Here is a 26,231-nt window from a genome sequence, read left to right as displayed (position 1 = left end):
CCTCCACCCCAACCCCCCACCCAACAAAAAAAAGTGATTGTGACTCAATCACCAATGTATTATTAATAATAATAAATAATGATATAAGAGTATAGTGCATGGTATTTTTATGTTACAAAAATCTTCCTAATCCTAAAAGAAGGGCAGCATTTCTGTACATTGTCGCAGCTCCTCCTATTCCTTCTTTTTTAATCTTCTAATAATATCTTTTATTTTTCTCATTTTATAATACTTACTTGTCTATCAATTTTGTTGCCTTATTTATATAATATTACACTGAATATGTTATTGTTATTCAATTTATACATGCCAACTAAGAAAAAAAATTAAAACTATAAGGTCTCTGTGAAGTATGATTTAGGCTCAAATCTTGTTGAAATTACCCTAACGATTTGAAACCCAGGGAATAATGAATCAACCTCTTTATTTTTCTCCACTTAAATGCTCCTTTTCCTATACAGTGCAAAATTCATAACGTAACATGCAACTAATCCACACATAACATACCTTAATCTTGGAGTTGTGGTAGAACTAGAAGTAGAGGTGGTTTTTATCATAATTTTCCTATTTTAATTATCCCAGAAATCAGTGATCAAGAACTACTTAAATAATAAACAAACATAATGAAAATCCATTGAATTTGAAGCAATTTGAGCAAAGTTAAGTATTAATGTTAGAGGGAAGCTACAAAATTGCTTTTGTAGAATATTACATAGACATGAATTTTGTTTTTTATAAATGATCCTCCTAATTAAAATTCCTAAGAATTTTCAAGTTTCTCAAGAAAACAAAAAATGAGGAATTTTAATATGCTAGCTAGCTACAAGAAAAAAGAGAGGCTATTTTTGCAAACTATTTAATGGTGTCTAGGTCTATGTCCTCTTGGGCCATAATAATCTTCATGAATATTTGGTAACCAATGGTGTGATTTTTTGGCTACTTTTGAAAGTCTTCCTTTTGTTGTCAATGATGAACAATGGCCATCTTTGCAAAGAGTACTAGCTTCTCCAATAACTCCTTTACTACTTCCTGTCAAATTAGTTTTTTCCTGCATAATAATAATAAAAATATTATTAAGACATATTACAAAGTAATTAAGTTAAAAATATATTTTCTCTTAAGCTTCTAGATAAGATAATCGTACATGAAGACATATATAGTCAGGACTTTTAATTTATAGGTTCTAAAACACAATTTTCTTTTACCTACTTGTTCGTTATAGTTAGTGATATATATTAAATGATTTTTTTCAACACAAATAAGGAGTTTTAAACTAATCTAGCTATTGAGTTCTGTTGAATCCGTAAGTTCCACCCCTAGTCACACGACTAACATTTTATATACACCTCAGTCTAAAAGCCATAGAGAAAGTAGCTTCTTTATGTTACATGTTTGATTCAAAAATAAATAAAAATTAAGTACATGACGAGACATGCATGTTTAAGCTTTTAGATGAAATAATTAGAGAACTCGAAAATATTAGCACTAGAATTCTAAAAGAAAATGTTGTATATATTCTCACCTGTAATTTATGCCCTTTCTTCAAGTGTCTACCTTGTGCTTCATGGATTAGAGTGGATAAATAAAGTAGAAATATAAGTAGCATTACTTGCTTCATATCTAGAATGGTATAAGAGAGATTATATCTTTTTGGATGATGAGAATATAATGATTAGCAAAAGTTGATAGAATTGGAACTTTCTTGAGGAATATATAGAAGAAATGGTGAGTTTCTAACTTCAAATCTTTAAGATATATATTGGAGTTGAATGGTGAGTGACAACAAATGGAGGTTTTGGTTTAATATATATACATAGAATTAAAGAACGACAAATCAGAAGTCTAGTTCTAGGGGACCACGAAAAAGTTTATTTAACATATTACTATTTTATTGAGGTTTATATACACGGATCACCAGGTGTGTTTGGTTGAGTAGTAAGTACTTTTTCTATTCTTCATTTTTAATAAAAGGTTTCGAAGTTAAGTTCTAGATATGAAGTCGCTTTTGATAAGAAGCATTTTACTTTCAGTGCAGTACAAATTTAAGTTATACATATCATCACTTAAAACATATATTATACACTATCAAAAAAGATATTTATGCGTTAGACTCCTTAAAATGTGAAATTTGTAATCTTAAAATCAAGATAAATCATCTAACTACTACGACAAATAAAAGTTACATAATAATATAAATCATCACCACACTGATTATATATATATATATATATATAACTTAAGCTCTTTTTACATTATATGTAAATTTTAACATGAAATGACATTGTTTAATGAGTATAGGTCAAAATAAGAGCCTTAGAGTAACTAAAACTTATATAGGTCACTAATTTGAATTGTGAAATCAGTGATTAATAATAATATCCCAGCAGGACAACTCATTGGAAATGGAAAAAAATGTAAATAGTGTTTCTCTTTCTTTTATACTATTTCCATCACTAACAACTAACCCAACATTTACTAGTTGCTAAGATTATGGTATGTTTCCCTTGTTAGTTTGTCTACTCCTAAACCAAGAAAACTAAAACTTATATTAGCTTTCAAGTGGAAATATATATATAGCTACAAATTGGCAAAAAAGAAGAAGTTATACAAATATTTGTGTGTAACAAGATCTAATTTTTTCCATTTTATATTACACGGAGGAAAGAGAATGCTAAGCTGAAGAATTAGTAAGAATCAAATTCACACATGAAATTTGTTGAAGGGTTTTGCCCTGATTTTCTTACCATAATTTAAGATTTATTTTTCCTTAAAGAAAAAAAACAAAACATTACCATAAATGTTTTTACTTTTCTTGAAAGGAAAATATAGTATTATTTTATATTTGGTTTATTCTCTCCTTTTAGGACTCCTTTTCTAGTAGGAAAGGTTTTAGGACTCTATAAATATATGTTTGTTTCTTCTAACACAATAACATTCACAATGTAGTCGTTTAAGAGTTTTGTTTATGGGGAGAATTATTCTCTCTAAAGTTTCAATGTTTTTCTTTATATTAGTTTTGATATAATAATATTTTGATTTTTAGTATAAGTTTTTGTTATCTGATTTATCAACTATATGATTTGCAAATTGTAAGCTTCCGCATGAAGCCCTAATCACCCTTCATAACCCAACAATTTGTAAATTTTCTAACAACTTCTATCATTAATAATAATATCATTAATGGGGGGGGGGGGGGGGGGGGGGGGGGGGAGGAGGTGGTGGGGGGGGGGGGGGGGGGGGGGGGGGGAGTTAGCTATCAATAATAATTTCATTGCTAATTTCTATTTATATTTTAGTGATTGTAATTGAATAAATATGTACTCATATCTCCTACCATAGTAAAGAACTCTACCTTTTGTCATATTTTTTTTCAAACATGTAATCATAGCACAATTTTTGTCAATCTTTCAATTGTCTCTTGATTTGCCAAGATATAGCTAGGATTTGATGGATCAACTTCAACACATGCATATATTTGACATCATAAAATTGGAGATATCCTTATTCTTCTTTGGCAGATCTATATAGATAATTGTACAAGTATTTCCCAATTTTCATGATTAATCAAATCATGACATCATGGATGTACAAACTACTCTTTCATCTTAATTAACCGGCAATGAAATAAACATGAGTTGTGAGGGAGTGACAAGTACTCTTTCATTCTTAATTAGAGGTTTCAAGTTTGAATAATTGAGTCCCCCTTGATATGGAATCGCTTTTGTTAGGAAGCGACCAACGTGAGACATTTCAATACGAATTCAAATTTAATCGAATTTCAATACAAATATCGAAGATCGGATAATAATAATTAAAAAAAGACATATCAATTGGATATTAATCTGCTATTAATCAATTATCAGCAGACAAAGAAACAATGTTTTTTTCCCTAGGAATTGATATAAAAAAAATTGGACCACTTAACAGTAATTATTTTGGGACATGTTTTAGGAATGTTTCGACAATAAAAAACAGCAACTAAGCAATCTAATGTGGGAAAATAGTTGGTTTCCACTTGAATGAACTAATTGAACACTAACATACAAACTTAAAATTTTAGAAATAGAAATTTGGGTATATTAATTAATCTCACCAATTGGTGAACTAATTCCCAACTCCGTTTGACTTCAATTTTTGTAAATCAATTCATAACAACCTAGTAAATTTATATTCATTGTTTTTCAAAGATTGATGTCACCTTTTATTTTTGGAGTTTTCACGTCATGAAACAGTAATTCAACATTATCTCAATTTTCGTGTGTAGTAATTCATTGAATATTCGAAATAACTGACCATTTTTCGTTTGACACTAAATTTGTAGCGTAACGACCTAGTGAACGATATTCATTGTTACTCAAGTACTGACATCACTTTTTTGGGAGTTTCGGAATCACTTCAAGATTATCTAAGATTTTCACTTGTATTAGTCCATAATTTTTTCATAATATATATATTTTAAACTGCGTTTGATCCCAAATTTTGTGGATTCATATGAGCGATCTGGTGAAAGAAACTCATTGTTTCTTAAAGATAGACATCGCCTTTTCCCTCGAGTCTTTGGTTCATGAAACAAAAATTCAGAATCATCTTAATTTTTTTGGTATGTATTAGTTCATATTCATAAATTTTTTGAAATAAGTAGTTAGACAAAAACTTTGCTTGATAAATTTTCTACAGTGAAGGCTATTTCTTAAAAAATTGGCCAAAAGATCAAGACCAACCTATTTGTGAATTTGACCCCTAATTTCCTGATTAATGGGCCGCTCCTATCAGACACAGCCCATTTGCTAAAAGGTCAAGAAGTGGGCCGGCTCCATTTCATTTTGAAAGTGGCTTCGGTACGATGCGTTTGAAGTTAGGCTTGATAGTTTCGACTTAGACATAAGTCGGAGATAATCAAGTTTATAAATATTCAAAATTTGAATTGCTTAAACAAATTCATTCACAAACCTAACTTTAAACTTGTATATAGACAAATTTAATGTTTAATTTTATGGTTCCAACAATTATGACTTTTGGCATTGATATACACCACATTTCATAGATTTATATAAAAAAATATTGAATTCAGATAAACTCAATTTTAGTACTCTACATCCACCTTTAGACATGTATGTGTAAATTTTTTTGAACTTTGAACTCGCGAGTCTGAAGTTGATTGTTGTTAAAAATTTTGTTTGTCCTTTTTATTATGTTTTATTTACAAGTTGCACCGCCATGAGAATAATATATTATGAAGAAAGTTAAAAATGATGTAGAAATGAGAGCCTCATCATGTGGAGAAGTCAATTTAAATACTCCTATGTTTTTTTTGAACTCAACAAAATACAGAGATCTGCCCTCGTGTGCCTCAATAGCTGATTCATCCTTTTTGTTCCTCTCTCAATCTTTGACCTTTTATTTGACCACTCAAGCGGTCGTTTGATAGTTGATTTGGCGATGAGCTATGTTGATATTAAAATTTGGTAATTGATCAGAAGACAAGTTTTTCATGTATAATCTCAATATAGTGTTTAGTTTGTAGTTTAAAAATTCGTAGAACTAATATATGTATTTTATAATAAATTAAGAGGAAATTTACCTATTATTTATGTAGAATAAAAGATGAAATAACTATATTACATTACACAATTAAAGCCAACATAACTAAGTAATACTTGGCACAAATCCAGAAATTTTCTATATGAATTATATGAATCAATTATATTTTTAATGAATCAACTATAGATCATCTGAAATTTTCTTTAGCATAATCAAAAATAACATTTACGTGATAAAGATGGATCAAGAGATCATAATCATAATTCATGATTCAATCATAACATAAAATCATCAAATTATTATCAAGGGAGAACACCAATGATTTTTCTTTCATTTTAAATAGTATAGCTGAGGGAAAATAATAATTAAAAAAAAAGTAATTAGAGTGGACTAATTACAAAAGTGGGTTTTCTTGTTTTTACTTTGCTGTAAAGTTTTCAATCTCCAAGATAACATCTTGATTAAAGCATAATGGTGCAATAAACAAGGCTGTTTCTCAAAATTAGCAAATAAGAGTACACATTAATTAATCATGTCATTAATTTGTCTAACTAGTGCTACATGACTTGTTTTCCTCTCTCAAATTAAGCCCATACCATTAATTCTATGTATTACTATATCATATAAAACAAATTAATTACTTGTTCATTAACTTATTCATTAGTGGAGTTGTTGTTGATTGTTGTGTTGCCATGTTAACTTCCCATAATCTGAATTTCCTCCTACATGTCTTGTCTTTGTTTAATTACTTCTGAAAAATGAAACTAAGCAAGTTACGCAGATTGATGATTTTCATTTTAGATAAAATTAAACGGTCAAAAATAAAGTATGTTAAAAAAAAATTCTTCGAATTTCATAATTGAACTATCAAATAACAAATATGTGAATTTTCTACCTGAACTATTATTTATCAGAAAGTCAAAACACACAAAAGATCCCAAAGATATAAAGATACAAGAATCAAAAGACAAATAAATAAATTGCAAGGTAGCTCATAATTCAAGAAGAGCTCCTTTAGTTTAGGGTTTATTAAGCTCTCAACACAAGGAGATAGAGAAAATTTTGTATTCAATATATATGGGGGAACAAAGTCCATGTTCTCTTATCTTACTCTTTTTTTTTTTTTTCATATTTCTTTGTCTCTCTACATGTTAATTAAAATAATTTTTAACCTGTGATAGCTAATTAATAAGTTTTTACACAATTAATATAATTTAATTTGTTGTAATATGTTGTCTGCCTTATCTTTTTCAGGTTATTAATCTCACTTATTATTGTAAATAGTTTTAGTTATCTTTTCAATGATCTTTATTGTAACAGTGTAAAGATTCTACATTGCAAGTATATAAAAAAGTTAAACCTTATAGTATAAATTATAATTAAGTTCAGAGACAAAATGTTGTGTGTATGTACCCAAGGAATAATTAATTAATATATTTTCCATTTTCTCTGATCTCTTGTGATTCTCCTTAAATACACTATATCATTAATTCCATACTATAGTTCCCCTCTTTCTCCAATCAAAGCTTAGATATTCATGTCCATTGGTCAAGTGTTTGAGTCTTTGAACCACGCCAGATTCAGAATTTAAAGTTTTTGAATTTCTACGACAATTGTGAGAAAATAATTGTTTATGTGATTATGGTAAGCTTTGGTTCCATTTCTTTCATCTTCTATGTGATTATATTGAATTATTCCTTCAACAAAACAATACTTAATTTTGCTCCTTAAGTTTCTTTATTGATTAGTATATCAACATCTACTAATTGATTATATTTTTGTGTATAGGGAATTCAAAAGCCATCATGGTTGAAAGCTCTTTATGTGGAGAAATTCTTTGTGCCATGTTCAATTCATGAAAGTGCAAAGAAGAATGAGAAGAATGTTTGTTGTTTGGATTGCAATATTAGTATTTGTCCTCATTGTGTCACTTCTCATCGTGTCCATAGATTGCTTCAAATTAGACGTTATGTATATCATGAGGTTGTTCGATTAGAAGATATAGAGAACCTTATTGATTGCTCCAATATTCAGGTACGTTATTCATTTAAAAGATAAATACTATCAGAAAATCGCTAATATGTGATGGAAATTTGGCTTGTTGGTAACGTTTCCGATGACTTTTCCATTCTCTGATGAGCCAAATTCTGAAAGGACGTCCATTGAAAATTAGCGATTTTCTAATAGTAAATTGCTTTATTTATTGTACTTTTGCCAACAATATAATGTTCTTGACTGTTGGCTTTTCTATTAATAAGAATAAAAATAATGTTGTTTAATTGTTTATAATTTTGCTAGGCATATACAATAAACAATGCTAAAGTGGTTTTTATCAAGAAGAGGCCTCAAAATAGGCAATTCAAAGGAGGAAACTATTGCACTTCTTGTGATAGGAGTCTTCAAGAACCATTTATTCATTGCTCTCTTGGATGCAAGGTAATTTTCTTTAATTTTAAGATTTTTTGTGTTTTGGGATTCAAACTAGGGGTCGTTTGGTAGTTGGTTAGAGTTATACAAGTATAATTAGTAATGTAGAAACTAGTTATGAGTGAATCTATGAAATAGTTTATGTATTAGTTATGCGGAAATTAATTATTCCATCTTCTATTTCTTGCATAAAATACATAGATTCTCTTATAAATGTATTAGTTATAATTGTTCGGGTTTTTAAATTATCAACCAAACGTCGTATTAATTTTATACGTGAATAACTTATTTCCTATCTACCTATCAATTACCAAACATCATTTAAGTTGTACGAAAATTAACACATAGATAATTTGTTTCTCATCCAACTACCAAACAAACTCTTTTAAGTACTCATATCTACTTAATCATATTCTTATCATAGTTGATTCCTAATAAATATGACCAAAATTTATAAATGCAATCTCAAAATAAATGCATAATTACACTTAACTTGACTTTCTCCAAACATCAAGTATGTTGAGTGTATTTACTACAATTAAAGTCATTTTCCATGGAAAATTTGAAAGAAAAAAATTGGTGTTGGGGTTGATGAATGCAAATTTTGGGTGGTAAAGATAAATAAAATGAAATCACTTTCACAATTTTATTTGCAAGTGTTTTCTTGCTAACCAAAAACCAGAAAATGACTTTCTTTATGTAAATATTTCCCTAAAAAATGACTTTCATTATATCGATCACGTGAAATAACTTATTGGTTGACAATAATTTAATTTGTTTGTCATTATCAGGTAGAATTTGTGCTAAAGCACCACAAGGACCTTTCCCCATTTCTAAGAAGATGCACAATTCTACAACTTAGTTCTGACTTCTTTATCCCTCAAGATATGGGCGACGATGACATGGCCATCGACACAGCCCATTCAACGATCGTGGACAATGACGAGCCATGGAGCTCGTCATCGTCCACGGGCTCGGGATCAGAGAACATGAGTTTTCCATGCACTGAGTTTGTAAGGAAGAAGAGAAGTGGAATGCATGTTTGTGGAAGATCAGCTAATAATTGTAACAACATAACAGAAGAAGATATGGCTACTAGTATAAGTAGAAGAAAAGGCATTCCTCAAAGATCTCCATTATGTTAGAATATTAATTAATCGTTTTTTTCAACCTTCATTTGTTTTAACAATTCAACGTTTTAGAATAATGAAAAAGACACTTATTAATTTTATTCTAAAAGGGTTTGAATTTTGGTGTTAGTTAATTAAGTACTTGGTTGGGGTGTTTTGTCTTAACTGCACCACGTGATATTCCCCTCTTCGTATTTCATTCTTTTACTTGTTTGGTAATTTCAAAATTCCAACATCATATAATATAATAGTTGGAATTGTCAATTTGGAATCTTGAATTGTTTTATTCAACGATTTCTATGCTTACGAATTTCTATAGTCACGTAAATCAATTTTTACAATCCGTTACAAATGTTCTTTCAAGTTATATCTGACTCCTTTCATCGAAGTTCGGGTTCATTTGTCTAATAAACAGAGTCATGTTCAGGATTTATACTTTGGGATGCCACTGAACTCATTGACCGTTATGAGTTATTGTTGGTAAATTTCTTAAAACACATACAAGGTTTGGGTCAAAGTTATTGGGTTAGGCTAAACTAGTAGCGCTAATACTATACATACACCTACTAGAAAGTGTAATACACAATATTCATATACTACTATATAGTTGTTAGGATTCGGTGTATGGTACAGGTAACTTGATGTATTTGTATTTATCTTTACCATCTTTGTAGTGAATATTTGTGGAATTTATTTCAGTCTGCATCTTTGCAACAACTATTACCATGATAATCAACTATACTGAATCTTTATTATCTTGCCATCTCCAGCACTAGAGTTCGTTTGGATAGTCAACACAACAATTACATCTCAGTCTCAAAGGTAATTAGAATCAGCAATATAAATCTTTGAATATCTAGCTATATTTTCCTTCGTTTATACCCCGTTTCACTAAATTTGAGGATTCTCTAGCACACAAACAAAGTCTAGGTATCAAAATATCACGTATACCTGGACTCTTAGGAATCCATGGCACAACAAACATTATATGTACATCACGTATACATGGACTCGTAGGAATCCATGGCACAAAAAACATTATATGTATCACAAACAAAGTCTAGGTATCAAAATATCACGTATACCTGGACTCGTAGGAATCCATGGCACAACAAACATTATATGTTTCAGTAAGATACGAAGACAGCAGTATGAGAACTATATATCAATGTTATTGATGCATCGTAAACTATTACTAATATAACTAGTGAGGATAACTTCCTGAATCCTGTTTGTGTTAAGAGCTAAGAGTAATGAAGTTTCTGAGTTGGGAATAATGCCATTTGCAGATGTACTATAGTCTATCCAAGAATACCTGCATTGCATGGTGGCAATCCTTGACGCCAGTCCATAATAACCAGAGTTGCTATGCTATGTGAGAGGGCAGCTGCAACGACGAGTACATGGAAGATTTGATGGCTCTGTCCAACAAGGTCAAATGTACCAGGTTTCCATCTCTCTGGAAACCTTGTAACGTAGAACACTGCTCCAGCAGCATATAAAAGGCCCATGGTGATCTCGTAGACTAGAGCTACGAGTACTTGTGGGTGATGAAAGTAGAGGGAAACAGCATGTGCTGCAGGAATCACACCTGAGAAACCCATAGCAAGGAACAGAACAGCCCTGAATGATCTAAATGTACCAGAGGTGAGAGCCGGGGCAAAAAGAGTGATAATGACAAGGATACCGACTAGAGTAATGGAGGATAGGTAAAGGAGACACCAGTGTGGCTGACAACAGAAAGTGTAATATACGGGAGCGAAGAATGAACAGATGATCATGATCGAAATCCCAGAGTAATCGAGACGCCAGAAGAAGAGGGTAAATTTATGGGAGTGGCAAGCAAATAGGTGAGAGACAGAGCTGAAGACCAAACAGATCATAGCTCCTCCTAAGAAAACAAACCAAGGCCATATGGCAACTTCATAACCATCTCCATATGCACCTAGAAATGAGGGGTTTGAGATGTGACTAGTGTAAGAATCCTGCAAAACAGAAATTAAATTTTACGATGAGATGATGCTTAGTGTCTTGTTTACTGCTTAACATTCGCATAACACAAACAATTTTTTCCCAAAATATGATAGAGGTTAAGATGCATCACTTCTTTCCACTCAATAATATTAGTTATACTGGAACCCCTCCTTCGAGGGCCACACCTAGATATATAGTAAAAGGTTATCACTTTGCAACTGTAGAAGCTAAGTAACGTCACAAAGCTGGCCTGGAGCCTGGAGGTAGTGGCAAGTAGGACGACATCAATGCTTTTACAACAAAATCTTAGAAGATAGGCAGTATTAATACCTTTAGTGGTCTCCGAAAAAAAGAGTCTTTTTGTGACTCCACCATTACTGGTCTAGCATTTCGGATTTATAGAGCAGCCAAGAAAGTTATAGTCCATTCAAGTTCATGAAAAATTTTGACAACGAAAGATATCATGAATGGTATTTGACTGCCCCAGGATCTCTTAACTGAAATTGAGACCACCTTTTTTTAACTACTCATCAACATCAAGAATTGAGAGAGCTTGATATGACACTACATTTGATCTGATATTCAACTCAGGTGTTCCAACCTTAAAGTGTAACAATACAAACAACCAGCCTGGTTGTAACCACAGATTTCTTATTGCAAACAACTCTTTTATCTTTCCTTTGAATTTTAATCATTCTACTTTTAAGACAGTCTGCATAGTTCATATCTATACTTCAACAAAATGTTGACCTCCTCTATCTTTAAATTTGCTACTAATAACATCAATACAGACATATCTATCACCCCAAATTCCTGATAATGATAAAATTCCAAGTAATTTGTATAGCAGTTAGGTTGGATGAATTGCAGACACAGCAATACCAAGGACAATGCCATGACGAAGTGGCATTATTATTAGTGAAACATATAGTCAAAGAATTTTATGGCACTTGGAATGCTTTGTAACTGTGTTGAGTTGACACGTTTGGTCACCCTCAAAATTTTTACCTACCTATCAGGTAAAAAACATTTGGCTTTGGAAATGGAGTTAAGGTATTTTTATATATATGTCTCTACATTGTCAGTGTCACCATTTCCAAAAATCTGACTTTGCTAACTCTTTCGTCAAATTTAATAACTATATCCATATGGACCCCTAAGAAGTTTTTGATTGTGACAATGACATTATTGGAGATTATTGGGGTTAATTGGTTCGCAGGGTGGGATAAGCATGATCTAATGGATATCCCACGGGTAGCTGGGATATCTCAAGGTTTTATATTTTCTCACATTCTACATGGGATTACTATCCAATCATTTTCGTATAAATAGTGGGATTAAATAATTCTGTGATTAGCTAATACCTCAAATTAAACATAAAACAAAATTACATCTCAAATTTTATCGTGAAAATAGGGAAAAGGGTCTGATATACCCCTCAACTTTGTCAGCCCCTCGTTATGAAAGTGGCTCATATATACCCTTACCGTTATACAAACGGTTCACATATACCCCTACCGTTACAAAATGAGCTCACATATACCCTTCATTTAACGGGAGTGAAAAAATTAGTTTTAAATTTATATATTTAACCTTTAATTTTTTAAAATCATTTAGGGGTATATATGATCCTTCTAGCAAAGTTCAAGGTATATTTTAATCTTTTTTCATACATAAATTATTTTTTTGACTTCTTTGATTATCATTATTTGAGTTTCTTATTCTTATTTTATTTTTTCTTTTATTCCTTAATATAAGAAAAAAATTTAAAACAATTTTTTTTTGCTATATTATAATTTAAAACTATTTTTCGGCTATATTGTAATTTAGTTTTTGTATTTGGAAAAAAAAATTGGGTCATCTATAATAAATTTTACAAGAATATTAGTGAAACATAAATAAGTTTGACTATCAAAATAATAAATCTAAATTAGTCATTGTAACAAAAAAAAAAGTCAAAAAAATATATGTTTGAGGAGGATTAAGTATACCCATATGGGATTATATTTTATTTAAAAATATTATTAAGAAATTAAACTAAGATTAATTTTTTCACTTCCGTTAGAGAAAATGGTATATGTGAGCTATTTCTATACCAGTAGGAGTATATATGAGCTACTTTCATAACGAGGGGTATATCAGCTCTAAATGACAAAGTTGAGGAGTATATCAAGCCCTTTTCACGTAAAAATATTATACTAATTATTAACGTATCAAACGACCCTTAGACCCAAAAGCTTACATATCTTTTTCTCCTGTCCATTGTGGAGTATTTTTTATGTCAAATCTTTTAACAATCATTATTTTTTACGAAAAAAAGAGCTAAAGCTGATGTCTAAATAGTAAAAGGCTATGTTGAATCACTTTGTATTGTTATTGTCAAGCAACAACAATAACATATTAATGAAATCTTACGAATGAATATGCACTATGCACCCTTACCTTTACCTTATAAAGATATAAAAATTGTTTTCGATAAATTCTCAGCTTAAGACATTATCAATGTCACTAATTAATAAAATAAACATACTCAATCTTAAAAGATTCTACAAAGGAGAAATACATATAAGTAAATAGCAAATTCAAAATTTGCACAGTTGAGATACAGCTAAAATACTTAAATTCATCACATCAAAAATCTTAACACGAAAAAATATATATTCGAATTCTTATAAGATAAAAAAGAGCTAGTTAAGAGGACCCGTGAAAACGGTGAAATAGTAAGATTCATTGCACAGCTCAACTATATTTCTAAAGTATTCCAAAAGTAGGATCCACTAAAAGCCCATACTTTTCGAAAAGTGGTGTCATCTCATGTCTTTTACCGTCTTTATCTAAGCTAAAAGAAAAAAATGTACTGAATTTTTAACAAAACACGTAACGAACGGTTTAAGTAAAGTAAGGTCTAGTAAGATATACTTATTATGTTGAGGATTTTATTATTATTAATAAAAGGCCGCTAAAACACTCGGTGTAAATGGTATAAATTAATTTTTTTAAAACGATAACTCACCGGAAAAGAATCAGCTGAGCCATTGCTCTTCATGGTCGGCCACCGTCCCACTCCCGCCGGTCTATTTTTAGAATAGTACGTGTATCTCTTTAACCAATGTTTGAAATGACAAAAAAGGACATAAAATATCATTGAAATTACGAAAACGAACCTGGAGAAACCAGCAAGCAGAGTCTCCATTGCCGTCTTCTCCATCAAGCTCGTTACCGTCAACGTCACAAATACGACAAAACCTACCAAATGCCTACGATATTTTATAACATAAGATTAATATAACTCGAAAATCAGCTAAATTCAAATGAGTGAAATTGAATTCTCGCATTGTGCGAAAAGTTTCTCCAAATTGTAAAATCAGAGCTAAAAAAACTCAAAAATTGATTTGATTCAAATGCAAAGGAGTGAAACTAAGAGTCAAGTTGTGAAAATAGAGATTCTCTGAGTTCGAAATTAGTAAAATAAGAACTAAAAAAGCTCGAAAATCATCTAAATTCAAATGCAAATGAGTGAAATTAAGAGTCTCATTGTGCAAATGGAGGATCCTACAAATTTGAAGTTAGTAAAATGAGAGCTAAAAAAACTGGAAAATCAACGAAATTCAAATGCAAATGAGTGAAATTGAGAGTATCGTTGTGCAAATGGAAGATAAGATCCTACAAATTTGAAATTCGTACAATGAGAGCTAAAAAAAACTTGAAAATCAACGCAATTCATACGCAAAATGAAGTGAAAATTTGAATTTCGAACTTACGTCCAAATATTGAGAGTCTCGTTATGCCAAGAGAAGACGCTAAGAGCTACCTCCTTAAGAGGCCATTCACAACGATAATAGTCTCTGATGAACTCATTATCTTGAAGATATACAGGTAATTCCTCGAATTTCGTCAATCTACGCTTGAACTTCTTCTCCTCCTCCTTATAACTATTCATCTTCTTCTCCTTCAATATTGCCGATTCAGTAATCTCTGTTTTTTCGATTTTCGAGCTCTTCTTAGTTCCTTTGTTCATCATGCTTTTCATCGCCGCTGCCGGCAAGAGATCTCAGATTCCGGCGACTTTTCACCGGAAATTTCCGAGTTTGTTTGTGTTTCGTGAGTGACGAACTAATATGAAAGGCGTGACTTCCACTCAACTTTTTTTTCTACTTATTTATACATTTAGTAAGAGACAGTTGGAAAAATAGTTTAACAAACAAACAATTACTTTTTTAGGCCTTGAGAGCACATATAAGAAAGCACACCTAATACTAAAAATTAGCAAATTTTATTAAATAAATAAATATTTTTTTGTTAGTATTAACTTTGCTTAGAAAAGAAATGTTGAGAGGAACCACCAAAGATCGCAACGGCTTGGATTGTTCCTCCTTTAATTAGAAGTCTCATTTTCGAGCTTTGATTATGAGGAAAAAAAAAGATTTCATGGATTGAATTATGCTATCAAATATGAGCACACTGGACGATTGACAAGACAACAAGATTGAGTTGACGTACGACGTCTCCATGAGAGGCAAGAGTTGCGACGCATGAGACTTGTGAGTTGTTACATGTCGTAACGACTTTAGAGACTAGGGACTTTAATTTTAGTCTTTAGATTTGGGAATTGAATTTTAGTTTAGGCAATTTTAAATTTAGGGTAATGGAGATTGGGTTTGGGTCACTCAAATTCCCCTTAATTGGGCTAGATTGATATTGGGTTTTGCTTCACTATCAATAGAGTTAGTATTATTAGAGTAACAGACTAGTCATTAGTGTAATTAAATTCAATTTTTCGGTTAAATCGAATTTAATTTGTTAAAAACTAAAAAAATCGAAATATTGAATTTTCAAACTGAAACCGACCGAATAAATTAAAAAACTGAAACCAAAATTAAAAAAAGTTCGATTCGATCGATTTTTTCGATTTGAATCGGATTGTGCCCAGCCCTAGTTCCAATACGAATACAGACATGAGATGTGAAACCCCTTAAAGTAACAAAAATGTTTAGAAGAAAGTACAAATAACACACATAAAAATGATAAAACGAACTATATTTTATACGTTTTGGTTATGTACTACTTAGACCTATAGATACAACATAAGGAAGCTTCAATGTGGATCCGCCCCTAGTCCTAGTCGTAATAGAGATTACTTATAACTATCATCAACTCCTCCATAAAACCTTTCTATACCCTTGAACATTTATATACGATCTAACCAAAATTGAAGTACTCGTCATTATGAACCCTTGACTTAGTCAGTTTGATGTATACATTGGCTATAATTAAATATATCATCAAATATGATTAATTAATGGGATTCGAAATTCAAACCAAAAAGGTTAAAGCTTCCTTTTTGAAAACTGATGTCTTGAATAAGATTTTATTATTTTAATAATATGTTGAAGAACAGGGAAATAAAATTTAATGACATTATAACAATTTATGTAAGCAAGAGCATTTAAAATAACATTTGAAATGAGTAGAAGAAGAAGAATTTGCTTTTATTTTCCTTCTAGAAAAGGAGTTACATATGACCCAAAAGATATTTAACAAGATGTTAATTTGCTTATACATATTAAATATATTGGAAAAAATATATTAAAACGATAAAGGTTGAGTTAATTTACTAAGGAAAATATCACAACAAAGTTTAGATTAAAGAGTTCACTGATGTAATAAATTCAAATTCTTGAAAGCTAGTCTAGTAGCTAATATATAGTAATTACTATAAGAACCAATGATGTCAAATTAAACATTATGAAAGGATGAAGCATGAACATTTATAAAAAAAAAAGGATATGAAATAAAAAATAAAGTACATGAAAATAAATTTGGAAAAGGGAGAATTTTAGTAATTGGCTACGTGAACTTGCACCTTCTTGGAAAAGTAAAGTACATTATAATTCCCTCTCTATTTCCCCATCTCTATCCTTCATAAAGTATGTGCTCAAACCTCACTCAATAGACTGAATTCTCCAATTATATCTATAAGTGACTTTTAGTATTACATGCGATTTTAGGACATTGATCAGAGAAAAATATCAAAAATGTGAAGCTTTGTTTCGAGATCAATTAGACAATCTCGTAGATGAACACTTATGACATGCAAACTTTATATATTGTTTCAAAATAACTGGATAGTCTTGTAGATGAACAAGTATGACATTCAATGTGAAGCTTCGTTTCGAGATCAATTGGATAATCTTATAGATGATCAATTATGGCATGCAAACCTTATATATTGTTTCGAGATAATTGGATAATCTTGTAGATGAACAAGTATGACATGCAAAATCTTGTAGGACATTGATCAGAGACAAATGTTAAAAATGTGAAGCTTTGTTTGTATTTTTTTTACTAACAATTTGCCATCATATTCCTGGTGAATCTTCCCAATTATTGTCGCGCTCAGAAGAACATTTTAGGTATGTTGTGGTCAGAGGCGAACCCAGGCGCAAGCCAATACCAGCAGTACCAAATGCTATCTTGGGCTTTGTATGGGTACTATTTTTTATATTTAGTTTTCGCATGTTTCTCAAGATATATATATATATATATATATATATATATTATAGAGAGAGATATTGTTCGTTCAGAATGATTTAGATGGCGAAGGCTCACGGAAAAATCCACCTTATTCATGCTCAGCACAACAACTTGCCCTGTCAATATTATGTCTATGCTAAACTTGGTGATTTATTTTCATTGCCACCTTTAAGTGTGTGTGATATAATTATTCTTATCTTAGATGAGAGGTATGTATTGTCCCCACAATTATTAAGTATTCCCAAAGACGAGACAATTGATTTTTACTACAATTTCAATTCATTTGTTTTTGTCTTTTTTTTTTCACTTATTATAATGAAGAGCAGATGTTTGCCACGAGTCTATTTTGATTCACGTGGAATGCAAACTTAAATAATTGAGATTTATTTAATTTTTTAAAAAAGTGAATAACTAAAACTTTACAAAAAATATATTTAAAAGGCTAAATAAGATGGAGGGTATTTTTGTAAACAAACAACTTTTCCTTAGAAAATATGCAATGGTTATTAGTTTTAGTACAACAAACCAAACCGTTAATAAAAAACAATCTTAGGATATCTAATCTCACTATAAGTTATCCCAAGATAACTAATCCCATCATAGCTAATTCCATCACAACTTGTATTCAAACCAAACGATCCCTAACTCTCTTCTCCTTTGTTAGGACTTCACTTCTACTATGACTCATTTGTTTCTGTTATCTTCGTTGACCTAGTCTTGTTTTATTGTAATTGTGGATATTTAATGGATCTACACATTCTTTCAGGTTCTAATGCCTAATAGGGTGATTCTTCTTCGTGGAAATCATGAATCCAAGTACTGCACTTCTGTTTATGGATTTGAAAAAGAAGTCTTAATCAAATATGCAGATAAAGGAAAACACGTCTACCAGAAGTGTTTAGGATGTTTCAAAGAGCTTCCTCTTGCCTCCATCATTGGTGGTAATGTCTATACGGCACATGGTGGCATATTCCGCAATATTTCTGGCATGCAATTCAAAAGAGCAAAAGGAAAAGGAAAGAAGAAGCGCAAGATAGTTTTGAATCCTAACGTAGACAACTTTTCTCTTGGCTCTTTGGAGGAATTATTGGAAGCTAACAGATTTGTCCTCGATCCTCCATGGGAAGGTGCAAATCTAATACCGAGTGATGTCATGTGGTCAGACCCATCAGAGAAGCCTGGACTATCCGCGAATGATGAAAGAGGAATTGGTCTCCTATGGGGTCGCGATTGTACAGAAGAATTTCTTCAAAAGTCTAAGTTAAAGGTATTGTTTTTCTTTCTTTGTCAATGTTCTTTTCTTTGTATATACGACATGCTTTCCTTGAAGTGAGCACTGCTCTCTATCTAGTCACGTTATTAACAATTTTAACCAATTACAAGGGCTTAAGTTTGACATGGCTACACTGGAAATCTAAGAAAATCATGCTATTCTCCTGTACTCATTCAAGTGATAGTAGGGCACATCAATAACTGAAATTCTTTACTGTTTAGAGCAATCATATCTAATTTAGCTGAAAAACCAGAATATTTCCGAGAGAGGAGAGAGATGCGTATTTTTCAGTTACATTATTCATGTTGCTTCAGTTTTTGGCAGTTATGTCAGCTTGTCATCTTCTTTTGTAACTCTTATCTACGAGGAAAATACTCTCATTTTGGTCTTTAATTGTTGCTACCTCAGTTGATTATAAGGTCACATGAAGGTCCAGATGCTAGGGAAAAGCGACCTGAACTTGGAAAAATGGACAAAGGGTACACTATAGACCATGAAGTCACCTCGGGGAAATTGATAACACTATTTAGTGCTCCAGACTATCCACAGTTTCAGGTAACTTCAATTTTACCATTCACTATCTTTCTACTTGAAAACTCGTGTATGTTGTCCATCTTTCCTTTATGGACAACACAAAATCTAATAGGAGAGGAATCCCAGACTATACATATGTACTAGGGGAATCACATCCTAGTAAAAGATTATATACACAGAACACTAAGGTACATTGAAGCTAAAATAGAGATATGAAATATTGTCATGGCCATGAGGGTGAGCACTTAATCACTAGGGCTATTGTCCAATGATTAGTCCTATTGGAAGAACTCCAAGTTTGAATCTGCAAAAGAGGCTTGAAGAAGTCATGATTGTGAGCTTCAGTGCTACCGTAAGAAATCAGTAAGTATGACTTGCAAGATTTTTTGTACTCACCATAGATGCATAAATAACTTCACTCTTCACAAGTATATCTTTCATATGCAACTTATTGGCCAGATAATTTCTGGATTGGTGAGTGAATGGTTTCCAATTAAAAAAGTCAGAAAATTAATATTGAAAAGGGAACTCTACTCCTCGACTATGGGTTCCTAAGCTTACTTCTCAAAAGCGTTCACCACCTCGACAATGAGCCATGGTGTCTCACTCCTGTTAACTTTAGGTAACTCGTTCATTAACCATTTCCATTGAGGAGTGTATTTACCTAGAAAAAAAAGACATAAAGAGAAACAATTATAGCACAACGAAACTTACAACTTTTTAAACAAATGCTAACTTCTTACCAAAAGCTGGGTAAGAAGACATGACGATAATATAGGCTGAATCTCTCTTTATAGAGCACCAAAGCGGAGAAGTACTTTGTGATTCTCTGTAAGGCGTAGAAAATCGATGCTTGTAAGGTACGAAAGGTTTAGATTCACTCTGCAAGAAAATGACTATGCTGAATAGGAATAACTATAGCACTATCAAGTTACTACGTACCAGGAGCAACAATGTAAAGATAAGCTAGCTGTCATTGTTGAAAACCGTCATCTTCCAGAATAGTTACGAATAGGATGCTTACAATTTCAGGAACAAAATCAAGTTCATGATTTCCGGCAGTCCAAATCCAAGGTTGATATGCTGCACTTCTCTCGATAAATCTCCCCCATGTATCCCATCGTATGCTGTTATGGAACGGATAATTATCAGCATAAGAGGTCTCCAACGAAGAGTGATGTCTGGCCTATTAGAGGGATCAACTCGTAATGAGTCAGTGTGCTATATGAGTCGTATGTCTGACCAAAATCCCCTGTTCAATAAACAGAACGAGTAGAAAAAGTCTATAACTAATGTAATTAGTCCAAGCTACATGCTCTTAAAGAAAGATATATAAACATCATTGTCTTGAGGGCCTTAAGACCGGAAAAAAAAAGTGAGCAGTACTTTAGACATTAGTCAGGTGGTGAAGCCGCTGTGAATCTTTTTGTTAGAAAAGAACCTAAAGTATGACCTAATCAACATTAGTCTAAGAAGAAGCGGTAAGAAGCTCGTTTAGGGAAGTTGTGAAGAAAGCTTGAAGTGAAATACACATAATTTGATTTATTATTATGATTGGATGGTGTCCATCTTTATGCAAAAATGTCCTAGTTCTATTAAGGGGACAGGCGAAGAGCCTGGGCTGCTTTTCTAACATATGTCAATTTCAAGGCACAATCTAATTAATGACGTATTAGTTAACTGCTTGTTTGATGGTGCCGCTTGTGTGTCGCCAAACCATCTTATTTGATACAAACATAAGTTTGTTTACTCTGCTGAAAAAGTTACTTGATCAGGTTCGATAAAAACCTTTTGTGACTTGGTTATGAACAGTAACTTCCTTGCCTGTTTCGGGAAGTAGTTTGTGAGTTCTGTGAAGAGTAGATACCTAATTCATCTTTCACACTTCAGCCTTGCAACGGGAAATCCATGGCCAAATTTTGGTGTTAATACAATTGATTATCATTTCTTGGAGTACAAAGAAATGTACAACAATTATACGCAAGTTACTTGCCTAAGCTTCTACTAAATACACTAGATTTATGCATGAAGTCTCCTTCAACGGCTAACTGGTAGAATATTTTCAGCTAGCGAATAAAGCTTAGTTTCTTGTTTTCTGTTTCGCATTAACTAGAATTGTCAAATCACTCCGGAAACTGTTGGTTGAATTGCTTTGCAAGGTTTTGACTAGCAATGGGTCTTCTTCAATACGATAGGAATAGCTATTAGCTAGCCATCATATGATTTTTTCTTCTTTGATCTTACGCATGCAAAATGTTTAAAATAATAGGAGTATCTCTTTTTGTTTCATTACTGAACTGAAAAAAAAACTAATCTCACTTTCTGCTTTAACTACAGGCAACAGAGGATAGGTACCGAAATAAAGGAGCATACATTGTGTTGGAACCTCCTAATTTTGACACTCCTAATTTTCATAGTTTTGAAGCGGTTACTCCAAGACCAAAGGTGATAGCACATTGTCCTGTATTTTTATTTTAGTGACTAAATGTTTATAGTTGTTGAAATTGATAATAATATCGAATAAATTATTGTGACAGGTGAATCCTTACTACGACTATGAAAATGTCATTGACTCTGACGAGGAACTAGATTTGGAATCTATGGAGAAACTAGACTAGTCATCCATGTATTGTTATTCATTGTTCATTTTGATGTTGGAGAGCAGAAAAAGTTGTAAATATGGGAATCATTTCTCTACAATGTCTTGAAAAACTTAGAAATGAAAACTAGTAATTCTTTTGATGGTTCAGATTTTTCTTTTGTCTCTCTGGTTTATATGATACCAAGTGCACTTTGTTTTTGTTGGTTACTTCTTGGTGCTCTCTTAATAGTTATATCACTTGTTTTTCCTATTATCTTACAAAATTAGTAATGCCAGGAAAGCTGAAAGCTCTTTCCCTCACCAGAAACTATCTTACTAATATAATTCAATGGTGTATACACAATATATAATTAATATGTTTGTTCATAATGTAGTACATTGATGATAAGTTAGGTCCTCTAGAGAGATTAGTGTTGTTTACTCAAAGGAAATTCATTCAGTGAGTTGGTGCATCTTGAATACATGTGAACCACACTAGTTACATCCAAATGCATTTTGAAATACAAATACATATATAGGGAGAAAGGTGTGCGAGATAGGAGAGAAGCGGGTGAGATAGTTAGTATATCTCAGATACATATGAATCACGCTTGGATACAAGTTAGTGTGGAGATGGACTCTTACATGTGTATGCGTAAGTTTAATTATTCATTTAAAAAACAATAGGGGATAATTGTTTAAATACTAATTAATTTTTAGACGAACGCGATTTATCAAAGCTTCATAAAGAGGATTTGTTGAACATGTTTTATGTAGAAAAGGTAAATCGCATTTAGTGCATGCGTTTTATGTAGAACTGATGAATCGCATTTTATGAAGCTTTTACTCAAATGCCTACTTTCAAATCAATACCATATGCATTACAACATTATTTGTTGATTAACTTGATTTTCCCCCCATAATTGGAGTAGTTGATGAACAGTGGTGGAACCACGATATTCTCGAAGAGGGTTCGAAGTATAAAGAAATAAACACGTGAGATGGGAAAGAAAAATATTAATCTTAACTTGCTAAATTTAACTTGTCTTGTTATGCCGCGTTTAGGTTTTTCTTACGTTTTACCTTGATCCATCGAGTTTTTTTTTTAATTCTTGTGCTTTTTTTTCTTTAAGTTTCACAATGTTTTATTTTATTTTGATTTTTTTATTTAAAAAAAATACTGAATTAGTGGCCTTTCAATCATATGTTACTATAAAAATCACCAAGATCTTTTAAAAGGGGTAAAAATTGACATATTCAGAAAATAAATAAATGACATCAATTATTTTTTTAGTTCATTTAATTCAATTTACTAGGTTAGTCATTTGTAAAAAACAATGATCAATAAATCAAATAAGATTAGTTTAATTTTCATCTCCTTAGAATAAAATTGAAAAAAAATACAATGAAATTAAAAGAAAAGAAAATTAATTAAATAGATTTTAGTTAAAAAAATATTCACAATTTTTATATTTCTTCGTTCGGTTAAATTTAATTTATTTTATTTTATATTAATATTTTTTTAACTCAATTTAAAATTTAATTAAAATTCATCATTTCTTCAACTTAGTAGATAGAAAGAGAACTATGTAGAAACAAAATGAAAAATATAAATAAGAAGAATAAAAGAAAAATTACAAAAGAATGTGGCTAATAAATTTAAACAAAGACAAATTAAAAAAATAAAGAAAATAATGAAAAATAAAAAGGATAAAGCTTCACATTGAACCAATGAGGCCTTTTCATTTGTTTGAGAATCTGGGCCCAAAACTTTTCAGCCTTTCCGGCGGAACTTGAACCCCTTCTACATTTGGCCATCCTTCTCTTTAATGTTGAGAGGGTTCATTTTAATTAATATACTCATAAAATTAGAATTTGATCTTACATATATAGTGTAATTTTTCGATGAAAAGGGTTCAAGTGAACCCCTAGGTTCCATGTTATTTTTTTAAGAATCCAAGTTCCTACATGATCAAAACCAGCAATTCACACAAGCCAATAAAATTCCCGAAGAGACCTTTGGGATTCCATTGGAATCTTCATTACACAAACCAAATATGCAACATGACTAAACTTGGCGTTTAGGAATCAATGGAACCATCCAAATATGAACTCGAGGTCTTCTTGACCTGAAATCCGTGAAAGTCGCAATGACCAATCCTGACGGCTAAAACGGTTAAACCAAGCTCGGAACCTCTGAAACCAAGACCTCCCCTAAGCCTAAAATCCCCCGAATCCTACAAAACTGTCGGAAATTTGATTCGAGCATCCAAACTCCGAATGTTGACCAAAGTCAATCCAAAGGCTAAAATTTCACCAGTTTCCAACTTAGGACCTCAAATCCACATAAAGACTTCAAATCTGAAACCGACAACTTTGTTAGTCCAATTTTCATATTTGGGGACTAATGGGATCGACATAATTCTATTGTGAGACTCAAAACTCTAAAAGACACCAAAGTCCACTTTTTAACAACTTTAGCCTTTCAAACTCTAAAATTTTCACAATTCACAACTTTATACTCAAAACTCGAATCCAAATTTCAAAATCCAATTAGAAATAACTCGGGATCAATATCAGGAGGGGTAAAATGGTTATTTTACAAAAAATTCAAAAAATGACCTTCTGGGTCATTTCAAAGTCCGTGTATCCTGACTACATGTGAACCACACTAGTTACATCTAGATACATTCTGAAATACAACTACATATAAATAGAGAAAGGTGCGCGAGATAGGAGAGAAGCGAGTGAGATAGTCAGTATATCTCAGATACATGTGAATCACGCTTGGATACAATGTATATGAAATAATTAGTTACTTTTAATTATTTCACTCTAGTGAGATTTGAGTTGTTTGCCCAAAGGAAATTCATTCACCAAATTAAAAGGGTCGGTCCATACTACCAATTGTGCTTCGATTGGTTCATGACAAACGAGAAACAAAAGAGTCCAGTGGTTCTTATTATCAAACAAGAACACATTAACGTGATATATCCAAATATTTCCATATATTAAGAGCTAGAAGGATAACTTAATTTAAAAGAACTTTTCAAGTAACAGTATTCATTGGTATATTATATACTTTATAACTCTTTCATATGATCCATTCAATTAATTAGATATTGAATAAATGATCAAGTTTTAATTCTGATTTAATTTTTCTTTGCTAAACAACTGACAAATGGTTCACTTCTAGTGGTTTTAGGTAACTATCTAGGATTGAAGCCAAATGGCCAATATGATAGGTTTGTTAAGTTTAACTTGAAAAACTTGTATACATGTGATATTTGGATTTTCTTTTAACACTTAAATATACCAAAAAGATCTATCAACACAAAAATCCATTTATTAGCTTTTATATAGAAGTACATTTAAAAGTATATCTTGCAATAGATATTTATATCTAGTGGATAGAATTGACATCACCTTTAGATAAAGATTGATGTATACACTTTATATATATGGAAAATTATTGAAGCCTTTCCTAAATAACCATATCATATATATAATTAATAACGAGTCTGCAGAATAATATCTTGATATTTGTAAGGAAAATTTAAATTGAATAATGATGGTAATGTGGAAACACAACAAACTATAAAATACTAAATTTAGGAAAAGAAAACGGGGATATGAACTAGAAGTGGCAATATTTATTGTCGTAAAAAGATTTAACAATAATTGAGTTAATATCATAATATTCAGTTACAAAAGTCATTAATTATATTTATTACCGTTAAATATAATATAACGATAACTATTTTATTACCGCTAAATAATTGTTGTTAAACCCTATCTTTGTTGTAGTGATATATCAGAAGAGGACATGTAATCTACATAGGCGGAGCCAAGATTAGAAATTTAGGGTTCTACATTTTTGGATCCGCCTCTAATCCACTATCTTAGGGCAATTATTGACAATTATAGATACTTATTGAAAACCAACAAAATAAATATTAAACACATGTAAAAGAGACAAATAAATATGCAACATTTTGGCAAATGAACGTCATAAACACCAAAAGAATTTGGTGTTTATCCTTGCAAGCAGAAGCTTCGACGAAACCTTTTTAAATTCCAAAGATAACATAAATAAATAAACAAACAAACAATAAGTTAGTAACAAATTATTAATAAATAAATAAATGGAGTCTTTTTGGGTGTCCAAATTAATGAAAAATGAATAGTGATAGACTGAGGCCATTAAGGCAATTCCAAGAGAAAAAATAAACTACAA

The 26,231-nt window shown here is 31.4% G+C and overlaps 3 protein-coding genes across 3 annotated transcripts; 2 read left to right on the top strand and 1 right to left on the bottom strand.

Moving 5' to 3' along the window:
• Positions 1–7,182: 7,182 nt before the first annotated feature.
• On the top strand, positions 7,183–9,216 carry LOC102583307 (uncharacterized). Its single transcript, XM_006350084.2, has 4 exons — positions 7,183–7,218; positions 7,330–7,575; positions 7,840–7,977; positions 8,760–9,216. The coding sequence occupies exons 1-4, from the start codon at positions 7,183–7,185 to the stop codon at positions 9,111–9,113; spliced, it is 774 nt and encodes a 257-aa protein (XP_006350146.1). The 3' UTR covers positions 9,114–9,216.
• A 960-nt stretch (positions 9,217–10,176) lies between these two features.
• LOC102582976 (heptahelical transmembrane protein 2-like) lies at positions 10,177–15,247 on the bottom strand. Its single transcript, XM_006350083.2, has 4 exons — positions 14,834–15,247; positions 14,237–14,329; positions 14,086–14,146; positions 10,177–11,083 (listed from the first exon to the last, which is right to left on the bottom strand). Exons 1-4 carry the CDS (start codon positions 15,100–15,102, stop codon positions 10,400–10,402), a joined length of 1,107 nt encoding a protein of 368 aa, XP_006350145.1. The 5' UTR covers positions 15,103–15,247; the 3' UTR covers positions 10,177–10,399.
• Positions 15,248–17,666: 2,419 nt separating this feature from the next.
• Positions 17,667–22,031, top strand: LOC102582641 (serine/threonine-protein phosphatase 7-like). Its single transcript, XM_006350082.1, has 5 exons — positions 17,667–17,780; positions 18,373–18,873; positions 19,288–19,434; positions 21,751–21,858; positions 21,951–22,031. Exons 1-5 carry the CDS (start codon positions 17,667–17,669, stop codon positions 22,029–22,031), a joined length of 951 nt encoding a protein of 316 aa, XP_006350144.1.
• Positions 22,032–26,231: the final 4,200 nt, after the last annotated feature.

The sequence above is a fragment of the Solanum tuberosum genome, unplaced genomic scaffold (genome assembly GCF_000226075.1).
Source record: "Solanum tuberosum cultivar DM 1-3 516 R44 unplaced genomic scaffold, SolTub_3.0 scf00116, whole genome shotgun sequence".
NCBI classification, from domain to species: Eukaryota; Viridiplantae; Streptophyta; class Magnoliopsida; order Solanales; family Solanaceae; genus Solanum; species Solanum tuberosum.
Note: the sequence above shows the minus strand (reverse complement) of the source record. Positions and strands in the feature narration are given on the sequence as shown.

What these genes read in the sequence shown, in the direction of transcription:
- LOC102583307 (XM_006350084.2), top strand. Translation starts at nt 7,183, where the DNA reads ATGGTAAGCTTTGGTTCCATTTCTTTCATCTTCTAT. An exon ending in CCATTTCTTTCATCTTCTAT is followed by an intron (nt 7,219 to 7,329) that starts GTGATTATATTG and finishes TTTTGTGTATAG; the next exon opens with GGAATTCAAAAGCCATCATG. An exon ending in ATTGCTCTCTTGGATGCAAG is followed by an intron (nt 7,978 to 8,759) that starts GTAATTTTCTTT and finishes TGTCATTATCAG; the next exon opens with GTAGAATTTGTGCTAAAGCA.
- LOC102582976 (XM_006350083.2), bottom strand. Translation starts at nt 15,102, where the DNA reads ATGAAAAGCATGATGAACAAAGGAACTAAGAAGAGCTCGAAAATCGAA. An exon ending in GAGACTCTCAATATTTGGAC is followed by an intron (nt 14,330 to 14,833) that starts GTAAGTTCGAAA and finishes AAAATATCGTAG; the next exon opens with GCATTTGGTAGGTTTTGTCG. An exon ending in CTGCTTGCTGGTTTCTCCAG is followed by an intron (nt 14,147 to 14,236) that starts GTTCGTTTTCGT and finishes TTCTAAAAATAG; the next exon opens with ACCGGCGGGAGTGGGACGGT.
- LOC102582641 (XM_006350082.1), top strand. Translation starts at nt 17,667, where the DNA reads ATGGCGAAGGCTCACGGAAAAATCCACCTTATTCATGCTCAGCACAAC. An exon ending in CAGACTATCCACAGTTTCAG is followed by an intron (nt 19,435 to 21,750) that starts GTAACTTCAATT and finishes CTTTAACTACAG; the next exon opens with GCAACAGAGGATAGGTACCG. An exon ending in CGGTTACTCCAAGACCAAAG is followed by an intron (nt 21,859 to 21,950) that starts GTGATAGCACAT and finishes TTATTGTGACAG; the next exon opens with GTGAATCCTTACTACGACTA.